Source organism: Oncorhynchus clarkii, chromosome 31 (genome assembly GCF_045791955.1).
Source record: "Oncorhynchus clarkii lewisi isolate Uvic-CL-2024 chromosome 31, UVic_Ocla_1.0, whole genome shotgun sequence".
NCBI classification, from domain to species: Eukaryota; Metazoa; Chordata; class Actinopteri; order Salmoniformes; family Salmonidae; genus Oncorhynchus; species Oncorhynchus clarkii.
Window position 1 is genome coordinate 29,383,296 of NC_092177.1, and position 26,380 is coordinate 29,409,675.

The following is a 26,380-nucleotide window of genomic DNA, read 5'->3' on the forward strand; positions in this document are numbered from 1 at the left end:
CAAACCTTCCCCTTTTTCCTCCAAACATAACAATGGTCATTATGGCCAAACAGTTCTATTTTTGTTTCATCAGACCAGAGAAAATTTCTCCAAAAAGTACGATCTTTGTCCCCATGTGCAATTGAAAACCGTAGTCTGGCTTTTATAATGGCGGTTTTGGAGCAGTGGCTTCTTCCTTTCTGAGCGGCCGTTCAAGTTATGTCGATATAGGACTCGTTTTACTAGGGATATAGATACTTTTGTACCTGTTTCCTCCAGCATCTTCACAAGGTCCTTTGCTGTTGTTCTGGGATTGATTTGCACTTTTCGCACCAAAGTACGTTCCTCTCTAGGAGACAGAACGCGTCTCCTTCCTGAGCGGTATGATGGCTGCGTGGTCCCATGGTGTTTATACTTGCGTACTATTGTTTGTACAGATGGACGTGGTACCTTCAGGAATTTGGAAATTGCTCCCAAGGATGAACCAGACTTGTGGAGGTCTACAATGTTTTATCTGAGGTCTTGGCAGATTTCAAGCTGTTTAAAGGCACAGTAAACTTAGTGTATGTAAACTTCTGACCCACTGGGATTGTGATACAGTGAAATATAAGTGAAATAATCTGTCTGTAAAAAATTGTTGGAAAACTAACTTGTGTCATGCACGGAGTAGATGTCCTAAACAACTTGCCAAAACTATAGCTTGTTAACAAGAAATTTGTGGAGTGGCTGAAAAACTAGTTTTAATGTGAACGTAAACTTCCAACTTCAACTGTATCTTGCCCATTCACCCACTGAATGACACGCACAATCCATATCTCAAGGCTTAAAAAGCCTTCTTTAACCAGTCTCCTCCACTTCATCTAGACTGATTGAAGTGTATTTAACAAGTGACCTCAATAAGGGATCATAGCTTTCACCGGGATTCACCTCTGTCACGGAAAGAGCAGGTGTCCTCAATGTTTTGACCGAAATGTATCATCTTCCTCCATTCTGCATCACCTACTTGGGATTACCATACCATAGAGCCATATAAGAACATGCCAAGATGCCAATTACCTCTCCCTCCCGACCCCCATGTCCCTAAGGGGATATTTATTTCCGGGGAACTTGACCGAGGTGCAGCTTGCTAAAAGGTACCTTGATCTTCTCGCTCTCCTTGCATGCTCTCCGGCCGTCCTCCAGCACCGTCACCAGGTACTTATTCACCTCATTATCTGCCTTGTGCCGCAGCCAGTCCTCATAGCCCTGAGAGCGATGGCGGGAGAAGAGGGGAGGTGAGAGGGTGGGAGAGAGAGAGAGAGAGAGAGAGAGAGAGAGAGAGAGAGAGAGAGGGGAGTAAGGAGGGAGAAAGAAAGATGGGGAGAAGAGAGAGCAGTAGATGGAGAGGGAGGGAAGAGGGTAAGCAAGAGTGAAATGGGACATGAAGAGAGTGCCAATAGATAGTCAGTGTCAGAGTAACAGGGATAAGAGGGATAGAGGAAGAAAGATGCCAGAGGGAGGGAGGGAGGGATTTTATCAAGTCAGTTAAGAACAAATTATTATTTACAATGACGGCCTACCCCTAAAGACGCTGGGCCAATTGTGCGCTGCCCTATGGGACTCCCCAATCACGGCCAGTTGTGATACAGCCTGGAAACAAACCAGGGTCTGTAGTTACACCCCAGGAACTGAGATGGAGTGCCTTAGACCACTGCGCCACTCGGGAGCTCGGGATGATGCAGGGATGAAACAGGAGGAGGAAAGAGTGGGTGGTAGGTGGATGGACAGAGAGAGGGAGCGACAACGTCCTTTTAGTAAGGGACTGACTGCAGGGCTCACCTAACCCAGTCTACAGAGCCTCCCCTTGTGTCCCACTTCAAAGCCTGGCTAAACGCAGCAGCAGCATCGCTAGCCACTATCAGTGTGTCCCATATATATTTTTGGAAGGAAGTCCACCCTCCATTGTGCATTTCAAAAAGCCCTAGCAGCAGGCCACCAGAAAAGCCAATTCCTAAAACAATACATCTAAAAGCTTGGACACGCTTCAACAGAAAAGAGACTCCTCTGATCATTTGTTTCTATACTAGCGACTATAGTACCGTTTGGTCATGTTCCAAGACAACGTGTCCCTTCTCTTTAAAAAAAATCACCATCTCATAGCCAGCATTACTTTGGCTATGACAAAACCATAGGCAACGATTCCATACTTCACACCCCAAAAAATTAACTTTTACAGAAAGGGGAGAAAAAAAAATTAACATGGAAGAGAGGTGGTGGAGACGCATGGAGAGCCACAGAAATAGAGTTACTAGAATGTGAAAGGCCCCTCAGAATGGGGATGCCGGTTCTAGTAATTCTATATCTATTCGGGGGGGGGGGGGGGTTGCCGTTACTTACCTGTTTGATGGCTGTGACAGTGATGACAAAGAACAGGGGTAGGCCACTAGTGACTGGGCTGGTGGGGGTGTCTACGATGACCTGTAGGAGAGATCACCAGAAACTTTACGGACTATACAATCCCGTTCATGAAGTCTTATGATAAAATGAGACTAATTTACTACTAGCTCTAATAACTAGTCGACTAATTGTAATGGTAGCCTATAAATTAAAATGTAGATAGGACTTATGACCTAGTCACAGTGTTAAAGACTATCTCGACTACAACGTAGGGAATGCAGACAACTCCGTCTCGGGAGTTGTTCAGAACAGGAGTCATTTCCAAGACCATTTCTTAAATGAAAATACACTGAATGGGAAAATAACATTGGACAAGTTATGACAGATTCCTCAATTACATGTTGCAATGTGGTTAAGGTTCAGCAAGCACTCCCACATCAATACAGGTTGTATTGTGTGTGTGTGTGTGTGCGCGTGCATGTGTGCGCGCACCCGCCTAATCTCTCCGGTCCAACAGAGGGGCATGAGACATTTCATACCGAGACAGAGTGAGAAGAGAACCCAAGCAGCTTGGACCTGCAGGACATCTAATCAAGTGGGCCAGGGCCACTGTGGTATTTAATCTGCACACACAGGGGCTGGTGCCTGCCGCCTGCCTGGTTCTGGTGCCAACGTCTCAGACCACTGAGCAAGCTCTCCTCTCCTGCTGGGCTGCTGAGAGCAGTCCTCCACCGCAGGCCGGGGGCTGTACAGGAATCTGGTGTGTGTGTGTGTGTGTGTGTGTACATACAGGAACCTGAACCACTAATGATCCTAAAGAGCATGCCTGCACAGGGCCAATCAGGTAATCCCAAACAACCAGTGGCTCAGGAACACCGCCTGACTGGAGCTACGAGCCAAAAGCTTACCAGCAAAAACAGCCCCCAACAACATGCAACGATTGTGTAATTGTGTGTGTGTGTGAGAGAGAGAAAGTGCTGTGTAGCCTCATAATGCTGTCACAAGACAGATTTTACCCTACTCCCCTGATCCTGCAGCACGCAAAAGGCTCTCACCACAGGGGCTTCCACTAAGCAAGTGGCCTGTGTTACGGAACACACACACACACACACGTACACACCAGTGCGCACAGAGTGGCTCTTATTTGTCATTCGGAGCATGAGCTGTACAAGCTGTCAGATAGGCATCCGCTGAGGCAGGAGCAGGAGACATGTTGTGAGCCCTCTCGGTCTGGTGTTCTCCTGCTTTCCTGTGAGAGGACTGACAATGAGGAACATGCCGCTTCCCCACTAACACAGCCTCTCTCTTCCGCTCACATACGCAGGGCAGCAGTTAGTCTAGAGGTTAAAGTGTTGGGCCAGTAACCGAAAGGTCGCGGCTTCGAATACCTGAGGCGACAAAGTGGAAAATCTGTCAATGTGCCCTTGAGCAAGGCACTTAACTCCATTTTGCTCCAGGGGCCTTGTACTACTATGGTCCACCCTGTAAAACCACACCTTTCACTGAACCTATCCGGTGTTGGTAACATTAACTAACATCGATGCAAGGGTAACAGTGCCATTTTTTTGACCGGGGCATGTTCGTTATTGGTTCACAATTTGCTTTTTTATTATCGTGATTAATTCACATTACTGTGTGTGTGTGTGTGTGTGCAGTGCGCATAGGGAATATATATGTCTACAGTACCACTTTGTATAGCTGTTAGAGATGCTAATGATAGCCTGTCTTCAGGTAGATGGAAAGGCAATTAAAAGGTAACTACAAAGTAGCCTATGCCTACCTGGCAGAATCATGATTATTTGCATAAATCCAGTGGTAATTTGTTTTGAAAACTCCATCAAATGCACTACAGAGATAGGCGGCGTGTCCATAACCTAAACTTCCCCCTAAGTACATTGAATTGTCAAATTCTCGCAGTATCTCACAGGAATTTGTGACTTCACTAATTTTCTAATGCCGAAACCAGATTAGATGCATGCCATAAGATAAAGCAGAGTTAAATGCCAAAAATATGATATATGCAATATACTAAGCGCAAAAAAAGAAGCAAAAAAACAGCCACAACATAGCCGATACAATGTCGAAACATGATTTTGTCTTGAGCTCAGTACCATTTGCTTGATTTTTAGCTAGCTAGCTAATGTTAGCATGCTAGGGACGTTAGCAGAGGTTGCTACATGATAATCAGTTAGCGTTAGCTACCTAGCTAACTATAGTCTAAAAGAAACTGATGCAACCCTGCTGGCTAAGTGGCTAGCTAGATGAGCAGTGGTGACAGTGACGTCCCTATGAGATTCAAGGCTTTAATAAGTGCCATCGTGCAGAAATGACAAAGAAAATACTGGTTGATGAGCTAGCTAAGTTTGCAACGCACAAAAGTCAACAAGGCATGCAGAATGGACTGCCTTTCTGGGACGGGACTGCCCCCATCTCACTACATAGTAGAGGGGTACAAAAACGCCAGAACACAGATGCATCACATAGCTCATACAATTATCTTTGTTTCATGTCAAAGAAAATAGATGTTGTAAAGTATAAATGGAGAAAAATGTCAAAAATTATTTGCAGAAACTCGTTGCTGAAAACGGAGTCATCTATGATTCTCTGAATGATATTTTAAAAGAGGAAGCTAATTATTTTAGGCAGATGTTTCTCTTTTCCGTCTCATCCTTTCCCACTGAATGAAGATTACGGTAAGGAATTCTTTCCAAATAATATAAAAAATGGAAAATTAGCAAATGTACAGAAAGATCAGTGCGAAGGCCAAATTACAGAGGAAGAACTTTGAGGCTATTAAATCCTTTCAGTCTGGAAACCCCCCAGGGCTTGATGGCATACCGGTAAAGGTATATAAAGTATTTTTTAATATACTAAAAGCTCCATTGTTAGATTGTTTTAACTACTCCTATAGTCTGGCAGGTACTCAGCAGGAACAAGACCCAGATTGCAAATATAAAGACCCAGTCTATCTAAAAAACTGGAGGCCCCTTACACTTCAATGCTGTGATGCAAAAATACTAGGAAAACGCATAGCACTCAGAAATAGATGGGTTTTATCAGGTATTGTTCATCCTTATCAGACAGGTTTTTTACATGGACAATACATTGGAAATAATATACGACAACTACTAGAAATAATAGAACATCATGAAACATAAGAAGCCAGGAATGGTATTTATAGCGGATTTTGAAAAGGCATTTGATAAAGTAAGAATGGATTTGATTTATAAATGCCTGGATTTTTTTCAAGTTCGGGAATTCTCTTATAAAATGGGTAAAAATAATGTATAGCAACCCCAGGTGTAAAATAGTAAATAACAGCTACTTCTCAGAGAGTTTTGAATTGTCAAGAGGCGTTAAAAAAGGGTGTCCGCTGTCACCATATCTATTCGTTATGGCCATCGAAATGCTAGCTATTAAAATCAGATCCAATAACAACATCAGAGGATTAGAAATCCAAGGCTTAAAAACAAAAGGTATCCATGTATGCCGATGACTCAAGTTTTATATTAAGTCCGCAAGCTAGATCCCTGCAATGTCTCATTGAAGATCAAGATAACTTTTCTGTACTCTCTGGACTAAAACCTAATTATGATAAATGTACAATATTACGTATTGGATCCTTAAAAAAGTACAACTTTTACATGACCCTGCAGTTTAACTTTAAAATGGGCTGATAGTGAAGTAGACATACTCAGTATTCATATCACAAAAGATAAATAATGAATTTCAATAGAAAACTTGTAAAAATAGACAAGATCCTGCAACCATGGAGAGGTAAATACCTGTCTATTTATGAAAAAATTGCCCCGATTAACTCCTTAGTCATATCTCAGTGTACGCACTTACTTATGGCACTGCCTACTTCTGATGATTCATTTTTCAAATCATATGAGCATAAAATATTTTGCTTAATCTGGGACGCTAAACCAGACAAAATAAAACGTGCCTATCTATATAATGAAAATGAATCGGGTGGGTTGAGATGATTAAATATAAAAGCACGAAAGCTCCCTCTAAAAGCTTCACTCATTCAAAAGTTTTATTTGAACCCTAAATGGTTCTCAAGTAGATTACTAAGAAAAGCTCATCCATTGTTTAAAATTGGCCTTTTTGCCATGTTTAATTTTCGATTAATTGAAAATGATACTTTGAAAAAAAGTCAATTTTTCAAACGAGCATTGCAGAGCTGGCTACAATTTCATCCCCCTGAAAAGATAGAACAAATATTACAACAAATATTATGGCTGAACTCAAATGTGCTGGTTGATAGAATACCTGTATTTATGGGAAAGATGTTTGAAAAGGGTATTTTGTTCTTAAATTATATTGTAAATTGGAATGGTAGAGTTATGTCCTTCATGGAGTTATCAGAATTGTACGGGAAGGTCTGCTCAATCCAAGAGTACAACCAATTGATTACAGAATTGCCCCAAAAATGGAAGCAGGTGGCAGCGGGAGGAGGTAGAAAACTGATCTGTCTGCCCAATTTAAAGGATCAAAACTGGCAGAGGAATAAAAATAGCATAAATAGGAAAGTATACCAGTTTCATTTGAGGACCAGGATGTTGACAACTGTTCCATACAGAATACAAAATAGTTGGGAAGAGATTTTTGATGTACCGATTCCATGTACGAGTTAAAATATATATAAAACGCAAGATTCAAGACTTCGTGCTTTTCAGCTAAAATTATATAGAATTCTTGCCAGATCTGGAGAGACCGGGTCAGTCAATTACTAATACTCTTAGTAAAAGTATTTATCTTCAACTCGCAATTTGTGGATTTTATTCGATTAGATAGATTGAAATTGTACGTTAAACATAACACAGTATAGTTGAAAGATGTGTTGCGTAGAAACCCGAAGTGGGTGGCCAGCAGACATAGATGGGATGGGCTGAGGGAAGCTGAGGGTTGATATGTGGAATTGGAGATAAGTGGGAGTGGAGTTGCTGTGTGAGAGATTGACCATCGTGCTAAGATACGTCTAAATAAAACATAATAAAAAGTACATTTGAATGACACTAAGTGGCAGTGTTTTTACAACTAATGCCAGTTTGCCTGATGCTGATGCCGTGCAGGTGTTTGAACACATGCATATACACACTCTCATTCAAATAAACACATACAAGAACACATGTAATAGGGTCATACATGCACACAAACATATACAGTTGGCATTGCTGTTATGATTTGAGTTGTCCTTGATGTCCTTGGTTTTAAATTGCTAATTTTTTTGTAATTTTTTTTTGCATTGTTGTTTGCTGTTTTCTTCTGTCTTTTCCTTTTTTTCTCTTTAGTTCATTCTCTTGGTTGTTGGTGCATTGCGGGGTTCTTGGGGTCGGGGAAAAGGAATACATTTTATTTATTTATTTAACCCTCTTGGAGGGTTCGGGTTCACGTTTTTTTTGGCCTGGTGGTAGATCGGTCAACATGCCCTTGAGCAGGGCATTGACCCTGGATGATTGTGTGTAGCTCTGAATGGGAATCTGTTGGATGACTGGTATATGATGTAGTTATTGAGCGGCTTCACTGCTAGTATATTGTATATTTCGAATATTCAATAAATAATGTAAAAAATAAAATAAAAAGTATAAATGACCCAGATATGTTAATATACAAATCATATACAATAGTGACATTTTACACCAGTGTAGCATGCTAGTGGACTGTACTGTTGAAATTCATTTGATCTGTGGGGATACGATGACACCTTATGTACGTAAATCCAAAACACTCCATTTAGTAGGATATTTCACGTTTCATATGATCTGTATTCATCTGGGAATGTCCATCACCCATTTCGTATGATATATTACAATTCATATTACCTGTTACGAATTCGCAAAAAGTACAATATTTTCCCAATTTGCTAGACATTACATTTTACAAATTCTAGCTAGCACGCTAACATTAGCTAGGCTAGGGGTTAGGAGTTAGTCTTCACTATTATTATACAATGTAGAAAAGTTTTTTTTTTTAAAAACCTTCAATGACTAGGTGTGTCCAAACCTTTGACTGATACTGTACGTACAATAGAGCTGGGATGATAAACCGAAAATGACTGACACCGATATTGCCCTCTTACGAAGCAAGTTTGCTTAGGTGGGTAGTTTCAGTGAATAGAAAACATGTGCATTTTACTGAGGAGTGGCTTCCATCTGGCCACTCTACTATAAAAGGCCAGATAGGTGGAGTGCTGCAGAGATGGTTGTCCTTCTGGAAGGTTCTATGGATCTATGTCAGTGTGACCATCGGGTTCTTGGTCCCCTCCCGGTCTCCCCGATTGCTCAGTTTGGCCGGGCGGCTAGCTCTAGGAAGAGTCTCGGTGGTTCCAAACTTCTTCCATTTAATAATGTAGGCCACGGTGTTCTTGGGGACCTTCAAATGCTGCAGATGTTTTTTGGTACCCTTCCCCAGATCTGTGCCTCGAAACAATCCTGTCTCGGAGCTCTACGGACAATTCCTTCAACCTCATGGCTTTGTTTTTTCTCTGACATAGACAGGATTATGTATGCCTTTCCAAATCATGTCCAATCAATTTTAATTTACCACAGGTGGACTCCAATCAAGTTGTAGAAACATCAAGGATGATCACACGGGCAACCAGTGAAGAACAAACACCATTGTAAATACAACCCATATTTATGTGCACATCACTACAACACTGTTTATAGACATAGACATTCTTCACGTTCTTATTGTGGGGTATTGTGTGTAGATTGAATCATTTTTTAAAAAAAATGTTAGAATAAGGCTGTAACGTAACAGAATGTGGAAAAGGGGCCTGCATACTTTCCGAATGCACTGTAGCCATCTAGCAACAATATATTACAGTTGACAATCTAGCTAACGTGTTGAGTTCCCACTTCCTCAGGTTGTAAATTATGTAGCATATTGGCTAGGCTAATATCCACACAAAACATGCAGGCAAATTCATTTCTAAATAAATCTGATCATACGTGACCCTATTTTGACTGATATGTTGCACATCAAAGTATTTATCATGCATTCCCTGAATATGCTTGATGAAATAGCTAACTTATTTAATGTCTTACTTGGCACTGGAGAGTCAGTCTAGAGCCCTGCCGCTAACGCAACTGTGCATAACATTTTTATTTATTTATCGTTAGAGCAAACTGGGTCTATTTATTGAGATTAACGTACACACACCACCAGGCTAAGCGCTAAAGCATCTGAGACTGCTGTGATTACAGTTAAGAAATCTATTATAAAAAAGGCAGAGATGGACTGGGGCACATTGAACCTTCAGCCAGAATGCAGAATCAGGGAAAACAGGGAACAGACTCTGCATTGTTTCTCTCTCTGGGACTCAAAAGAAGAGAGAAACCGTGAAACCACCCTTCCCTCTTCTACAGCTCCAGGTGTTTCCAGACAGAAAGAGAAAACACTTCAATAGAATATGTGGAGCTGTGTCGACCCAGGTGTTAAAGACTCCTCAGTGGACCCGCCGGTTCCATCTGATGAAGTTTTATTGAATATCTCCCACCGATCCACTCTCCTATCCCGGCCAAGCCCTGACCCTCACCACACTCAGTAAAAGTCTATTCAGGTCTATTCAGCAGAAAGCAGCTGTAACTAATGCTGCCTCCCGGCCCATAGGTGATGGATGTTGGGTGGGAGCGGGCGGAGAAGTACATTGTTTTTCGATCTGATAAATTGATAAAAGCCAGTAGGGAGAGGGGCTAGATGCAGCCAGTCCAGGCTAGCTGCATGTGAAAGTGCTGAGGACAGTATTGTCCCCGACCGGTACACGGTCAGTCCCACCCGACCGCCAGGCATGATTTAGTTTCGGAACACAATACTGCAGAGAGAGTGGCCACGACAGAGGGCACTATATCACACAAACATTCCACACCCATGCACTTAGTACAATACATTAAGTGAGCACCACTCCAATGTTCTCCCTAGCATTACCTAGGTGGGGCAGGCCATTTTCACTCAGCCTCATTAGTTTGGTGGAGTCTAGAAAATGTACGAGGGAAGGAGAGGTAATGTCACATGAATCACACAACTAGACCGTATCCCACCCGAATATCCACAAAACCCCAGGCCCATTCCTCAAACTCGCCTCCTCCACACTGCACCAAAAACCCTCAGACCTAGTCAGTCAAGAAGACGACTCCACAGAACTGATGTGAGATCTGACACTGAAAAACAGGGAAGAAGTGTGTCAGAGTGAGTGACTCACGTCCCAGGGCAGGGGAGGAAATGGCCCTCTCATCCTCCCTCTCTCCCTCCATCTCCTGCCCCTGATCTGCTCCCATTCGATCAGGAGTCAGGCAGCAAAAGGCATGCAGGGCTATTTATAGGCGAGTGGTGCTTTTCTTCTAAAAAAGGCAGCCAGAGTCTATTTGAGGCTCTCAGAAGTACAGCGGGCTCCCTGGCTGCTGACGTCAGCAGTGCAGCTTTCGCTGCAGAGAGCGAGACTCACCAACAGAGAGAAAGAGACCATCACTAAACGGGGAGAGACCTGCTGAGAGAAAGAGACCATCACTAAACGGGGAGAGAGAAACCTGCTGAGATGGAGACCATCACTAACTGGGAGAGAGAAACCTGCTGAGATGGAGACCATCACTAACTGGGATAGATGGATGGAGAGATACCTGCTAATGGAGAGGGAAAGGGAGAGAGAGGGAGATTTGTTAACAGAGAGATGGAGAGAAAAAGAAAAGCTCAATCAGAGAGTGAGAGACTAAGAGAGCAAGACATTGAACGGAGACTCACTAACTGAGAAAGAGGGGGAAGGAGGGGGGTTGTGTGAGGTTTGGATTCTGGTAATTGAAAGGGTTTATTTTTGGCTGTGATGTGAATGCAGGTTGTGTGTGCTACACCGTGTGATATAATGGTAGGCTGCGTGGGGGGAACTGGACAGTTAGGATCTCTTCCAGAGAGGTTGGATTAGTGGAGAAATGGCATGCCACACGCCAGGCTGGGTAAACACGTGAGCACAGCCCATACCACCCCAAAACACACCCACACACAAGACACGCACGATTACAAAATCATGACTCACGTTTACGCTGCACTTAAACCTTTCATCTTAAATCAAACACACTATGCACATTTAGTTAACTGCACACTCCAGTACATGTACTGCACACACAATACACTAAGATGAACCCACTGATAGACACTCAAAACAGGTAAAGAACACTGATGGAGGAGGCTGTGCTGTTGGCTGGGGACATCAAATAACCAATGAACAGAGTTCAAGACCAACGCATCTCTTCAACCTTGTTGGGGTAGGGCTGGACGAAATGGCAAAAAAATTAAACATATGTATGGGCGATTCACGAGCTCCGACAGTGACATGTTTTGGCTCTGTAATCCAGCACTTTGAATGTGAAATTATGCAATGCCTGAGGTTAAATTGCAGATTGTCAGCTTTAATTTGAGGGTATTTCCATCCATTTCATACACACTTTTTGTGCATACTCCCCCTACTGCTGGGCAGTATACGTGTTTTGCGATATACCGGTATTGATGAACGGACCGGTTTTGGTTTTTACCTTCTATACCGGTATTTGAATGTTTGGTTTGTTAAATGTGATACGCAGTGTGTAACGTCCATTTTTATAGTTTACTTCGCTACTTGAGTCATCCCTCTCCACTCCCTCTATGCCGCTTTCCACACAGACCTAGCTAAGCCCCGTCACTAATGGAGCGCATTTGATGTTCCTCAACCACGAGACACTTGCGTCATGGTCAATGCAGCATATGCAACACTGTAGTTGTCACTTTGCATCTTAATATAAATACTAGCATTCTATAATGACACTATTAGCTTGTGTTTCTTACATCTGCAAACAGCTAGTTTGTCTTTTCTTGGCAAGTTGGGCCTAAATCTTGTTAGCTGCTAATCACTAGCTAGCTACACGTACTGAGTAAGGGCAAGCGTAATTAGCTATACAGCCTGATAATACCAGTGATTGTGTAGACCTAAATCAACATGTTTTTGCAACAGTGTCTTCTAAATTAAAGTTGTAAACGCAAAGCAAGAATAATGTTAGCTACATGAAGTAGCTAAGAGAAAACATTCAACGTAGCCAATGATTATAGGAAACACATTAGTTCCTACCCTGTCACAATAACTCCTCCCTGGCATTCTCATTCGTTGTCATGTCAAACACTGTATTAAAAGTGCCCACTATTATATTCTAACTATATAATTAGAATAGACATTATAGTCCCATGATTCCAAGTGTTTTGCTCTAAATCACAAGTCAAATTGCAACATTGTTAAAGATAAGGCCCAGATTACTTGGCCATATCATTCAGCCCTACATGGCAGGGTAGAAATGATCTCAAATGCAGAAACGGCTGAAAATTGACTTTTTGGGGGTTGAAGTTGAATTGAACAGTATAAAACAAAATCAGAAAGGACAAAGACCCATTGAAATCACTTAGAATGTATGTGTTGCCACCCTGGGGTCACGCACGACTCAAAGAAAAAGTACAACTTTTATTATTAAAAAACAAAATACTGTCAATAAAAAAAATACAAAGTGATCTAATATTTTGGGCACATCGCCCAGCCCTAACTCCCCCTTATTTTAGTGGACCTAAAGTACTGTGACAAATGCAATTATATATGTATTAAAGTAATAAAAAGTTAAGTATTTGGTCCTATATCCATAGCATGCAATGACTATCAAGCTTGTGACTACAAATGTTGGATGCATTTGCTGTTTCAGATTATTTTGTGCCCAACAGAAATTAATGCTAAATAATCTAGAGTCATTTGAGTAATTTTATTGGTAATAATATAATCTTTCTAAACACTTTATAATCTTTCTAAACACCTACATTAAATGGGAATGTTATCGTGGTTACAGATCATCCTGAATGAATAATGAGTGAGAAAGTTAGACGCACAAGTCATACCGCAATGCCGAACAATAGACAGCATTAAAAGGAAATTTCAAAGCATACAGTCAATTCGGAAAGTATTCAGACCCCTTAACTATTTTCACATTACAGCCTTATTCTAAAATGGATTAGTTTCCCCCCCTCAATCTACACACAATACCCCATAATGACAAAGCAAAAACAGGTTTTTAGTAATTGCACATTTAAAAATAATCACAAGTACTCAGTACTTTGAAGCACATTTGATAGCAATTACAGCCTCGAGTCATCTTGGGTATGACGCTACAAGCTTGGCACATTTGAATTTGGGGAATTTCTCCCATTCTTCTCTGCAGATCCTTTCAAGCTCTGTCAGGCTGGATGGGAAGCGTAGCTGCACAGCTATTTTCAGGTCTCTGCAAAGATGTTTCATTGGGTTCAAGTCCGGGCTCTGGCTGGGCCACAAGGACATTCAGAGACTTGTCCCAAAGCCTCTCTGTTATCTTGGCTGTGTGCTTAGGGTTGCTGTCCTGTTGGAAGGTGAACCAGTCAGGTCCTGAGCAAGTTTTCATCAAGGATCTCTGTAGTTTGCTCCATTCATATTTCCCTTGATCCTGACTAGTCCTTCTTCCATTTAAGAATGGAGGCCACTGTGTTCTTGGGGACCTTCAATGGTGCAGATTTTTTTTTGCCACCCTTTCCCAGCTCTGTGCCTCAACACAATCCTGTCTCGGAGCTCTACGAACAATTCCTTCAACCTCATGGTTTGTTTATTTTTTCTGTGGGACCTTAAAATAGACAGGTGTGTAGCTGGTGGACTCCAATAAAGTTGTAGAAGCATCAAGGATGAATCATGGAAACAGGATGCACCTGAGCTCAATTTTCAGTGTCATAGCAAAGGGTCTGAATACTTACGCAAATAAGGTATATCTGTTTTATACATTTGCAAAAAATTCTAAAGACCTATTTTCGCTTTGCCAATCCCATATTGGGGTATTGTGTGTAGAATTTTATTTAATCAATTTTGGAATAAGGCTGTAACGTAACAAAATGGAAGAAAAGGGAAGGGGTCTGAATAATTTACGAATGCACTATGTGCATTAATAAGCTATGAACATGTCACAAAAATGTCAGATTTCCTCACTACATGCAAATACGAGCATTTATGCATCTCACCGGTAGAAACGGGCAGCTACATTGCCATGCCTATCAGCAAACCACAAATGCATAGCGATTTCAGCACATGGAGCGCCCTGTGGAGGTGAAAAATATTAAAAAGTCTAGCCAGTAGTTTCAGCCAGAGGATTTAGAAACGGAACTGAAGTCTCAACTGATAGGGTTGCCATGTCGTTGAACGTTAAAAAGGGAAGCTATCAAAGAAATGTTCCCCTTCACTTCAAAGAGGAAGAAAAGTCAAGCCGAGATAACGTCGCTAAAGTTATCAAGCAAGCAAACTACATTTGTTTATCCTAAACCAAAATCTAGCTGGTTTTCAGAATATGCTTGCTAGAAATTCCAAAGCACATCAAACATATAAATTGAACATGTAAAGTGTTGGTCCCATGTTTCATGAGCTGAAATTAAAAAAATCCCCGAAATGTTTCACAAAAAAATAAAATACATTTGCTTACATCCCAGTTAGTGAGCATTTCTCCTTTGCCAAGATAAATCAATCCACCTGACAGGTGTAGCATATCAAGAAGCTGATTAAACAACAGGGACACAGGTGCCCCTTGTGCTGGGGACAGTAAATGGCTGCTCTAAAATGTGCTGTTTTGTCACAACACAATGCCACAGATGTCGCAAGTTGAGGGAGGGTGCAATTGGCATGCTGACTGTAAAGTCCCCCAGAGCTGTTGCCAGAAATGTAATATTATTTTCTCTACCATAAGCCGCCCCAAGCATTATTTTAGAGAATTTGTCAGTACGTCCAATTCGCCTCAAATGCAGAACAGGTGAATGGCGTTGTGTGGACGAGCGGTTTGCGGAAGTCAACGTTGTGAGTGCCCCATGGTGGTGGTTGGGTTATGGTATGGGCAGGAACAAGCTACGGACAACAAGCATTTTATCAATGCAATTTTAATGCACAGAAATATCGTGACTAGATCCTGAGGGCTATTGTGAGGCCCATTTTTTAAGGCATCTGTGACCAACAGATTCATATCTGTATTCCCAGTCATGTGAAATCCATAGATTAGGGGCTAATTAATTTATTTCAATTTGACCGATTCTCATTTGAACTGTAACTAAGGCTGACCCCAATTAGTCAACTGGTTGATTGTTTGGGCCATAAACGGTTGGTCGCCCAATATTTTCTTTAGGTTGAGCAATAGCAAATATATTTTTATTTCTTTATGGCACACGAGAGACACCTGTCTGATTTGCGGCCATCTCAGTGAACTAATCCATTGCAGACGATGAGAGTGATCCATTGCGGAGGCCACAGTCCAAGAAGGGGAGGGTGGCCAAAATGCACGTCTCTCTCCAGAATGTGCTCTCCGGCCAATTTGGGCACATTCATTGTGTGAATTGTTTGCCTTGATTTTTGGTGTCTATCAATTCCCCATTACATACATCACCAGCAGTACCCTGCATTTACCTTTAATTCCTAATCTACAATGTTTGGTTATGGTCATTTCTGTAAATGCATTCAATATATTATTATTCCAGTCATTTACCATTGTCAAAGTAGACACGTAGTTTGCAGTGCGCACAACCTATGCTACACTTGTGATAAACAAGTTAGTTTATTTCATTCCATTTATGAGCTGTCAATTTAGGTCATTGTCTTTTGTTTGGAGCGCTACAGTCATTGTGGAGTAAGGATGCGCACCTGATTACAGATCGAAGTAGGCCTATAAGCTACCTGGCCTGTGTGCAAATGTGGGCATATAAAAATGTGCCCATTTGAGAATATGATAGTATTTCAGATTGGCTTAACGCACCACCATAATGTCGTGGAGCTTCTCAAAGTAATATTTTCTTCCAATCAAACAAAGTATATTTTTATATCCATTGAGGACAGTAGTTCAATGTATTTTTAAAATCTTTCCAGCTCTCTCCCTTTTGATAACCACTCCGTGTGAATGGGGAAAATGTCATGCCCTGATCCAGTGGAAACATAAAATAAGTCTGGATGATGAGCTCTTAACCCTTGGACAAATAGCCTACAGCGTGTTTGGCTCACTCACTGGCACCGGGAAACTGAGGGGCCCAGAATATTTTATACGTTTGAAGTTCATTTGCAGACAAGCCATGCGTAACCAACGTGATTTATAGGATATTTATTTTTCAAGGTATGTTCTACTTGCAGGCTGCAATGTTTTATTTGTTGGCTTTACGTAGGCTATTTTTACATAAATTAAATGAAACTGTTACACAAAATGTCCATATGAAAACCATAACTGGCACGAAATAGTCAGATAAATTGGCATTCCAAATGAAAGGTTGCAGACTCCTCGTGTAGCCAATTGCCGACAACTTCAGGAGAGTAATAGCAGAATCTGGTAAAGCCAGCAGGAGGATGTTCGGGGCAGGTTCTCCTCTTCTGGTTATCTTGATCTTTGGCTCCCTCTTGAGTCAATGGTCTTATTTAAATCAAACAGCATCAACCAAGCATATAGTCAATTTTATTAAAATACATGGGTGCGTATATTGAAAAATTGACGTTTAAAATTTCTACCAATCAATTGGGTCGACAGAACAGAACACTTTCGGACAACCAAGATTTATTTTAGTCGGGGACAGCCTTAACTTAAATCTTTGAAATTGTTGCCGGTTGTGTTATATTATTGTTCATTATAATTAGGCAGCTGCTGTCTGATGATGTGATTTGTAACTTCCCAAGCCAATGTTTTCATTAGGTTACGTTTAGCTAACCGTTAGGCTAGCTAGCTACCGCAGATGCCAACGTGACTGTTCTATTTAGAGTCTAATCAATAACTGCAGAGGTACGAACATCAAGCTCAGCACCAGGAACTAGCGTAAGTCACCTAAAATCTATTAAATCTTTCCATGACGAGCAAATAAATATACTGGAGCTAGGCATGCACACGGTCCGCGGCAGGTAGCCTACCGGTTAAGAGCTTTGGGCCGAAAGGTTGTTGGTTCGAATCCCGGAGCCGGCACGGTGGAAAAATCTGTCAATCTGCCCTTGAGCAAAGCAGTTAACCCTCAACAACTCCTCCTCCCTGGGCATCGATTAAGGCAGCAACCTGCACCTCTCTTATTCAGAAAGGTTGGGTTAAATGCAGAAGACACATTTCAGTTGTGTAACTGACTAGTTATCCCTTTTCACTGTCTTGTCGTCATGGTTGGTGTGTTTATAAGTAGGCTACACCTACTGTAGTTATTAGGATGCAAGTTGATTGATAATGCAGTGACCGACTGTGAAGGTTAACCTGTGAAGGTTAGTATGCATGATCCATTTCCATGAGGGCGATGGGTGGACAAAGTTGTTGTTTGAGTGTGTATTGATGGGGGCAAAGTGTAAAATGTTGGCTAAAGCACAGACTACGTGTCCTACAGACTAACCATGCTGCTGCTGCTGACCTTGACATATGCTTCAGTAGTACAGAGCCTGTTAACCCATTGGATGAAAGGTTTCCGCCCGGAAAAAGCTCAAGCTCAACATCGGACTTTGAAACAAGCCAGGAGAGCCAAAAGTATTTATGAAAACAGACTACCCGGTTGAGAAAACAAAAATCACCAATAACACTAAACTGTCCACAAGACTGCTCAAGGCTGCTCAAACTTCTACAATATTTGCTAAAAGCCCCATTGACTCAGAGTGTAACAAAACACCATTCCACAGTACCCTTTTTAATTCATTTTATGGTTACACATCTTCATGACCAGTCAACATGTCATTCCATGAAATCCTCTCCAAGAGGTTGAAGCTATGGGTGGTGAAGAAAGTGGACAAGAGGCTTGTCCAGCTGGCTGTGGAGTTCAGAAAGGGCCAGACGGTGGTCTTACAAGGAGCCAGAGCCACAGTTCCCCAAACCCAACATCACCAAAGCCTGCTAAACCAGCTGCCATTCCCCAACACAAGAAGTTCACCAGATGAAGAACATTCTGGAACATTCAACCAACAACATCCATATTCAGTTAGACTGATGTTGTAGTATAATATAGAATGCCAAGTATGCTCAACTGCATTGTGGTCCAGATATTGCTAGCTGTCGTACATATGTATATAAGTGTTTTATATTACTTGTTTTTTTTTTTTACTAGTACTGACAAGTGGCTAAATGATTTCAGCTTTATCAGAAACCTATAAAGTGTTGATTTCAACTTATTGATCAATTCATTGTGATATTCATTAAATGTATTTGGATAAACTCACTTCAATCTTAGTGCTAAAACAAATGATGCAGGGAGTTGGTGTATCATTTAAACTAATTGGTTGCCAAGTAAACATGTTTCAATAAAACAGTAGGTCAGTCTGTCAATATAGCAAATAAATAGACATGGCTTGTATTCAAGACAACGTTTAATTGCTCTGAAGACCGAGGTGAGTTTACACAGCAGTACGGAGGAACAGTTATGGCAATGTATGATGGGTATGATGCAGTGAAGTGTTCGGAGTCACTGATGCAAGGGGAGATATGTGAAAGGTCCCGTAACTCTCTAGAGATTCAACCTCTTCGTATCCAAGCAGTTTTGTCTGAGAGAAAAAGGCAAACGACATTACACATTCATGGGCAATCATTGTGTACGGTCTGTATTCCTACTGTAGCAGCATGGTGTAGAATATGAGACATCGCAGACACACGTTAGCTAGCTAGCTACAACACAGGTATAGTTGCTCCAAGACTAATATGAGTCATCAAAACATTTAGCCAGTTTAGCTCATAATGAGAGGCACTGAGGCTAGCTAAGCTAGTTAGAGAGCTATAATGTTACACTAAAGTAGTACATTTTAGGTATAACAAACACATTTGTTTTTGCTTTCATTTGTTTGAGAATATGTGTGGGGTTTTTTCATCACCATGCCCTGTTATGTCCGAAACCATCACCATATTGTACTGTGCTGAACAACACTGCCTCGGTTAAAAGAAAGGTTATAGTGCTAGCTAGCTACCGACAACAAAACAACTTACTTGTTTGTCATTTACCCTCCTGAGTCCTGGTCCAGCTGGTCTCGAAATCATTTCTCTCACAGTCTCAACACGTCTTCAGTGTATTCCGGCTCAAATACATAGGTCTAAACGTAAAAGAACATCCAACAATGGTTTCGCCGTCCAGCTCTTCTTGGAAAGCGGAAGCAGCCATTGTAGCTAATTATTTAGCAGTCTCAGATAGACAGTGCACGGTTAACATAGCTCCCAGTGAACCTGTAAACTAGTACCGCCTTCAAGGGAGAGACGAAGAAAGAAATGATGGCTCCTGTCTGGCTGTAGTCTTACAAAGCCAGGGAAAATGAGTCAGCCTAGAGATCCTGCAACGTCCCGGAAGATAGGAACATCTTTGAGACAAGTCCAACGGCTCTATTGAACTAACACAACCATATTTAATCATGTGATCGGCGAAACACAAAAGGCCACAATAATAGCTACAAACGTCTCCGTTAAATCACAACAGGCTTAATCAACCAATGACGTCATTGGTTGAGGTCTCTCGGCACGAAAAAAAAATAAAAAAACACAGCTATAGTCGATAATGTCTGAAACACCTCATCACTCAAAATTAAGCAGAGAGACCGGAAAAACACCCAAATAGAGTCTAGTGGTGAAGTTTCCCTTTAATTTACAAGAATCAATATTCATTGATGGTACCATTTTTTGTTGGTACTTTTACCCCTTTTTCGTGATATCCAATTGGTAGTTAGTCTTGTCCCATCACTGCAACTCCCGTACGGACTCAGGAGAGACAAAGGTCGAGAGCCGTACGTCCTCCAAAACACGACCCTGCCAAGCCGCACTGCTTCTTGACACACTGATCGCTTAACCCGGAAGCCAACCGCACCAAATGTGTCAGAGGAAACAGCGTACAACCGGCCCACCACAAGGAGTCGCCAGAGCGTGATGGGACAAGGACATCCCGACCAGCCAAACCCTCCCCTAAACCGGACGACACTGGGCCAATTGTCTCGCTCAACGGCCACGGCCGGTTGTGAGAGAACGCGGGGCTGTAGGGACACCGCAAGCACTGAAGCAGTGCCTTAAACTGCTGTGCCACTCAGGAGCCATAACTTGAGAAGTTGAGAAACATTGTTAGAAAGGTTAACTTTACAATTCTAGTAAAAATCCTGTCAATGTGTTTCGGTGTCCCTATTACCAATTCTGTTGGACAAAATGCAAATAGCGAGTTGAAACCACTTGTCAGAAAGGAAGAAGTGATCTATCATCGTTGTTGTGTACGTGGCAGGTGAGGGGCTTGGTGTGTGTGTGTGTGTGTGTGTGTGTGTGTGTGTAAACAGAGAGGCGGCAAAGCGAGAGGTTTCACTCTTATGACAAAGCCTTTCTATGGACTTATTTTGTACCTAAGCTTGTCGCTTGCTTTCCCGCCTTTGGTACAAGGACTCCCAATGTTAGGGGGGAGAAATTAGCACTTCGTCATTATATACTGATCTCTAGTTTAAATGGGAAGGTAAACAAGGCACTGAAGAAAATATTTTTAAAAAAAACATGAGAACAAGCAAACAAACACTCATAAAAGTGGGGGGAAAAAATCCTTGATTCTTGCAATACAGGCATTTGAAATAGTGCAAAAACATAACATTGAAATAAAATCGGTATCGCCCAGCCCTACTATGAGGTTTCTGGACTAGTTCTCTGAAACGAGCATGATGACTACTGGTAGGCTACTCTATTTATACCAGCCAGCCACTCCATGATCTTATCCTCTCAGAATGTTATCCATCCAGCTATCCATCTCCCAGAAGAATCTCCCTGATGCTCAATACACCTAGCCAGATTACACTGGGGACAGGCTGTTTAGACATTTAGTTTAGGTTACAGTTGTTATAGAGAGAGGTGGTTAGTTTCCATCTCCTTGGGTTAGAGGGAGAGCGACGAGGGAGACAAAGAGAAATTGTAGATTTTTTAAAATCGTCGCTGGGCAGATCTTTTGGCCTTATAGAAGAGATGTGGAAGAGAGGTAGAGAAAGGGACCTAACGCAGCAGAGGTGAAAAACTTCTGAGCTGCGTTTTTCTGTCTGTAAAGGTTCACTTCTGACAAAATCGGAAGTTGCTCAGGCTCTTTCCATTTCCCCTGAAAACCGGATGCATCCGTTTGATGCCCCACACAGGGTGGGAATGGTGTGGTTCAGCTGTGAGCACTGACCCGACGGATAAACATGTGCTTTGACTCTGGCTCAGCCCTCACTCTCTCAGCCCACTCACACTTTCCACTGAGCAGTGGAGGAGAGGCTTACCCACACACACACAGTTTCACAACTGCCATAAATAGGTTAAACTCACAAAACACATACAGAGGATGACATGCAAATACACACAGGCCTGACCAAAGGAAGTCAAATTGACTGTTTCACACGTGCTATTAAACACACATTCAGTGACAAATACATAGCTACACCCCCCAAAAAATGAAACACACACATTTTAAAATAAGGCTGTAACACACACACACACACACATTTTAAAATAAGGCTGTAACGTAACAAAATGTGGAAAAAGTCAAGGGGTCTGAATATTTTCTGAATGCACTGTGTGTGTGTGTGTGTGTGTGTGTGTGTGTCATATATACACACACACACAGTTGAAGTCGGAAGTTTACATACACTTAGGTTGGAGTCACTGAAACTCATTTTTCAACCACTCCATAGATGTCTTGTTAACAAACTATAGTTTTGGCAATTTGGTTAGGAAATCTACTTTGTGCATGACAAGTCACTTTCCAACAATTGTTTACAGACAGATTTCAATTATAATTCACTGTATCACAATTCCAGTGGGTCAAAAGATTACATACACTTGACTGTGCCTTTAAACAGCTAGGAAAATTCCAGAAAATGATGTCATGGTTTTAGAAGCTTCTGATAGGCTAATTAAAATCATTGGAGGTGTACCTGTAGATGTATTTCAAGGCCTACCTTCAAACTCAGTGCCTTTGCTTGACATCATGGGAAAATCAGAAGATATCAGCCAAGACCTCAGAAAAAAATGGTAGACCTTCACACGTCTGGTTCATCCTTGAGAGCAATTTCCAAACACCTGAAGGTACCACGTTCATCTGTACAAACAATAGTACGCAAGTATAAACACCATGGGACCACGCAGCCGTCATACCGCTCAGGAAGGAGAAGCGTTCTGTCTCCTAGAGATGAATGTACTTGGTGCGAAAAGTGCAAATCAATCCCAGAAAAACAGCAAAAGGACCTCGTGAAGATGCTGGAGGAAACAGGTACACAAGTATCTATATCCACGGTAAAACGAGTTCTATATCAACATAACCTGAAAGGCTGCTCAGCAAGGAAGAAGCCACTGCTCCAAAACCACCATAAAAAAGCCAGACTACGGTTTACAATTGCACACCGGGACAAAGATCAAACTTTTTGGAGAAATGTCCTCTGGCCAAAATAGAAAAGTTTGGCCATAATGAACATCGTTATATTTGGAGGAAAAAGGGGGAGGCTTGCAAGCCAAAGAACACCATCCCAACCGTGAAGCACTGGGGTGGCAGAATCATGTTGTGGGGGTGCTTTGCTGCAGGAGGGGCTAGTGCACTTCACAAAATAGATGGCATCATGAGGAAGAAAAACAATGTGGATATATTGAAGTAACCTCTCAAGATATCAGTCAGAAAGTTAAAGCTTGGTCGCAAATGGGTCTTGTCTAAATGGACAATGACCCCAAGCAAAGTTGTGGCAAAATGGCCTAAAGACAACAAAGTTAAAGTACTGGAGTGGCCATTACAAAGCCCTAAACTCAATCCTATAGAACTGAAAAAGTGTGTGCGAGCAAGGAGGCCTACAAACCTGACTCAGTTACACCAGCTCTGTCAGGAGGAATGGGCCAAAATTCACCCAACTTATTGTGGGAAGCTTGTGGAAGGCTACCTGAAACATTTTACCCAAGTTAAACAATTTCAAGGCAATGCTACCAAATACTAATTGAGTGTATGTAACCTTCTGACCAACTGGGAATGTGATGAAAGAAATACAAGCTGAAATAAATCACTACTATTATTCTGACATTTCACATTCTTAAAATAAAGTGGTGATCCTAACTGACCTAAGAGGGAATTTTTGCTCTGATTAAATGTCAGGAATTGTGAAAAACAGTTTAAATGTACTTGGTTAGGGTGTATGTAAACTTCCGACTTCAACTGTGTGTGAAATACTTTTTGGTATAAAAATATGAAATACATATCAGGGCTGCGTTTGGCTAACATACTAGGGCTTGGAATTGCCAGGGACCTCACAATACGATACAGCACCATACTTCGGTGCCGATATGCTATGCATGATGATGCTCACAATTCTATATGTATTGCGATTCAATACTGTGATTTGATTGAGATTTGAGACGTTCCAAACATATTACTTACTATATGCCTGCTGCAGAGAGAGGAAAGAGCATGAGAAATGTCATTTTAAAATCAGTCAGGGAAATTAAAAAAAGTGCTGAAAACATGTTGGCTCACTATTACAAAAGATGGAGAACAAGCTATAGCAGCGTTTCCCAAACTAGGGGACAGATACTGAGAAAAAAAAGAGTTGGTTCACAGAACCAGGGTTGCCAGTAACCTCTGCTAGCCGCTAGATGTGGGTGCAATAAACTAAGTGGTTTCTGTTTTCTTCCTACAAATATTGCACCATCTTTTGAACGGTCTAAGCTACATACTATGACCCCATCACTGAAAGATTAGACTCCCAGGAACACGTCTTCTGTTTCTCTTTACAAAACCCAACAAGCCATTTTAACATTAACGCATATTCAACATACAAACGAGTCACAGACGCATAAACACAACTCACCTGCACCAAAAAGATGATGAGGAAGTAGAAATTGGCGATTCTTCTGAACTGCTCAAACAGATTCTTTGGCAGAAAGTTCCACACTGTGTACTGGAAAGACAAAGAGAGAGAGAAGGCACCAATGAAATCACATGAGAATGAGAAAAACAATCTAAGCCTACCCACTGGATCCTGGGTCTCTGTAAACCACTATTTTACAGTTCTCTGACATCCCTGTTTTTCAACATCTTTACAGTAGAGGACTAGTAGGACATATTAAATAATTTCCATCCTCTGTGCGTGTGTTTTCCCAGTGAGTTGGTGCTGCCCTCTGAACCACCTGAGACCCAGGGAGCCAGTCTTCCCCCTCAGTCCCTGGGGGGCCTGCAAATATTCCAATGATTCGGATTAGCGACGTCTCTCCTTAAAATTTGCCCAGCCCTGAAAGGAGAGCCGATTACCTTAAGTTGGCGGCAGATCCTACTTTTTTCGCTCTTTCTTTTAAGTGGGCATGACTGCGGATACTCCACACAGTAGCTGAACGAGACACTCTTGTGTTGCCAAATCCCCGCGAGACAGCCCAACAACGCCCCGGTGGCAACTTAAACCACACAACAGGCTAATACAGGTGGAGGAAAACACAGTGACACACACCACTGTTGAGAGGGGAGTGTAGAGGAACGTATTTGCATGGAGACAGAGAGAGTGCTGAAATGCAAACGGTAGCAGAAAAGAACCATTTCATTTTGCCAGAGAGAAGAGAGTAGTAATAAGAGGAGGAGCGTGAGGGGGGAGGGCAGGAGAGAGTGAGGAGAGAATGAGGAAGGGGAATGAGGGAGGAGAGAGTGAGGGAAGATAGTTCAGGGAGAGGGGAGAGAAGGAACTGCGAGGGAGTTGTAAGGAACAGGATAATGGGAAGCAGGTGCATGGTAGAAGTGTAAACACCACAGCCAGGGAAATTAACGACTGTTTACACGGTCACACTGGAGGACGAGAGACATTGATTGGCCCATTCCCAGTGGGACCCTCTGCACCACTATAAAATCCCCTTCCTCGCTCTTCCCCTGCATCCTCATATACATGAATCTAAACCCCCAGGCAGCCCTCCTCCTCAGACCCACACCCTTAGCCCTGACAGGAGGAGAGATTTAGGCGGGCTCAGAGAACCAGAGGGGCAGCTTGAATCGCCACCCCTGCCTGCTGGTACATCAATAGTAGCAGTGTATTTCACCACCACAGACGGAGCTCTCCTGACAGACAAATAATGGCCTTCCATTGGGAAGGAAGACGAGCATGCGGGGAGGCAGTGGGAGGAAGACGAGCATGCGGGGAGGCAGTGGGAGGAAGACGAGCATGCGGGGAGGCAGTGGGAGGAAGACGAGCATGCGGGGAGGCAGTGGGAGGAGGGAAAAAGAGAACGTGCTAGAGAAGAGGACAATTAGAATTAAAGAGGTGGAGGGAGAGAGGGTCGTCCACCAAGATGAAACATCACTGCGTAAGCGAACACTGAGTTGAGAGCGCAGAGTGGTCGAGCGAGCAGAGGGTGGGTCCCATTGGGGAGGAGCATGAAAATATACAAGCATGGTACGAAACATCCACTCGTTTTACGGTGTTGTGCAGACCACAGGTCGACGGTGTAAAACATGGCAGTATATCTTACCTTGGAAGAGACAATCCGGTTGTCACAGAACTTGGGGGGGATTAAAGCTTCGGTGGCGGGACAGGGCCGGTGGCCTACGTAGATGGTCCTGCTGTCTACCTTCCTCTCGTCCCTACCAAACTGTAGAGAGAGATGAACAGACAGAACTAGAAGAAATTCAGAGACATGTATACAAGGTGTAAATATATGGCTTTAGCTGACATTTAGACAACACCGGAACACCTCAGGAGACTAGAAATGTAAACAGTGGCCTAATGCTGTAAACCAGCAGACTAAACCCTGGGGGGATATTATACGATTCAACTCCACGTTTTACGATGGAGTTGAGCGGCGACTAGTGTGGGAGGACTGGAGCTCCGACGTCACATAAAATTAAGACATTGTTCTGTATAACTTTGGGCTACTCTTTGGTTGCTAAAATCTTTTTCTTTTTTAAAATACCTATGCGATGGCACTGCAGTCCGCCCATACTAGACGCCGAGTTTAGTCGGCTAGGGGGGAAATGTTATTCAAGTCCACTGCAAAGATGGCTTGTGCATAACTCCCACGGTCAGTAAATTAAGATGTAG

General features: G+C 42.4%; 1 protein-coding gene across 3 annotated transcripts in view; it reads right to left on the reverse strand.

Moving 5' to 3' along the window:
* LOC139390497 (phospholipid-transporting ATPase IG-like) overlaps positions 1–26,380 on the reverse strand; it is a 73,413-nt gene that overhangs the window by 33,936 nt on the left and 13,097 nt on the right. For 2 of the 3 annotated variants that reach the window (XM_071137625.1, XM_071137626.1), the window contains exons 2-5: positions 25,812–25,931; positions 24,173–24,262; positions 2,356–2,436; positions 1,117–1,224 (exon numbers count right to left, since the gene is read on the reverse strand). In XM_071137625.1, the coding sequence (XP_070993726.1) occupies positions 1,117–1,224; positions 2,356–2,436; positions 24,173–24,262; positions 25,812–25,931 (399 nt within the window). Of the gene's footprint in view, positions 1–1,116; positions 1,225–1,538; positions 2,304–2,355; positions 2,437–24,172; positions 24,263–25,811; positions 25,932–26,380 lie in introns of those variants that run through there. The other variant, XM_071137627.1, reaches the window with a different exon arrangement.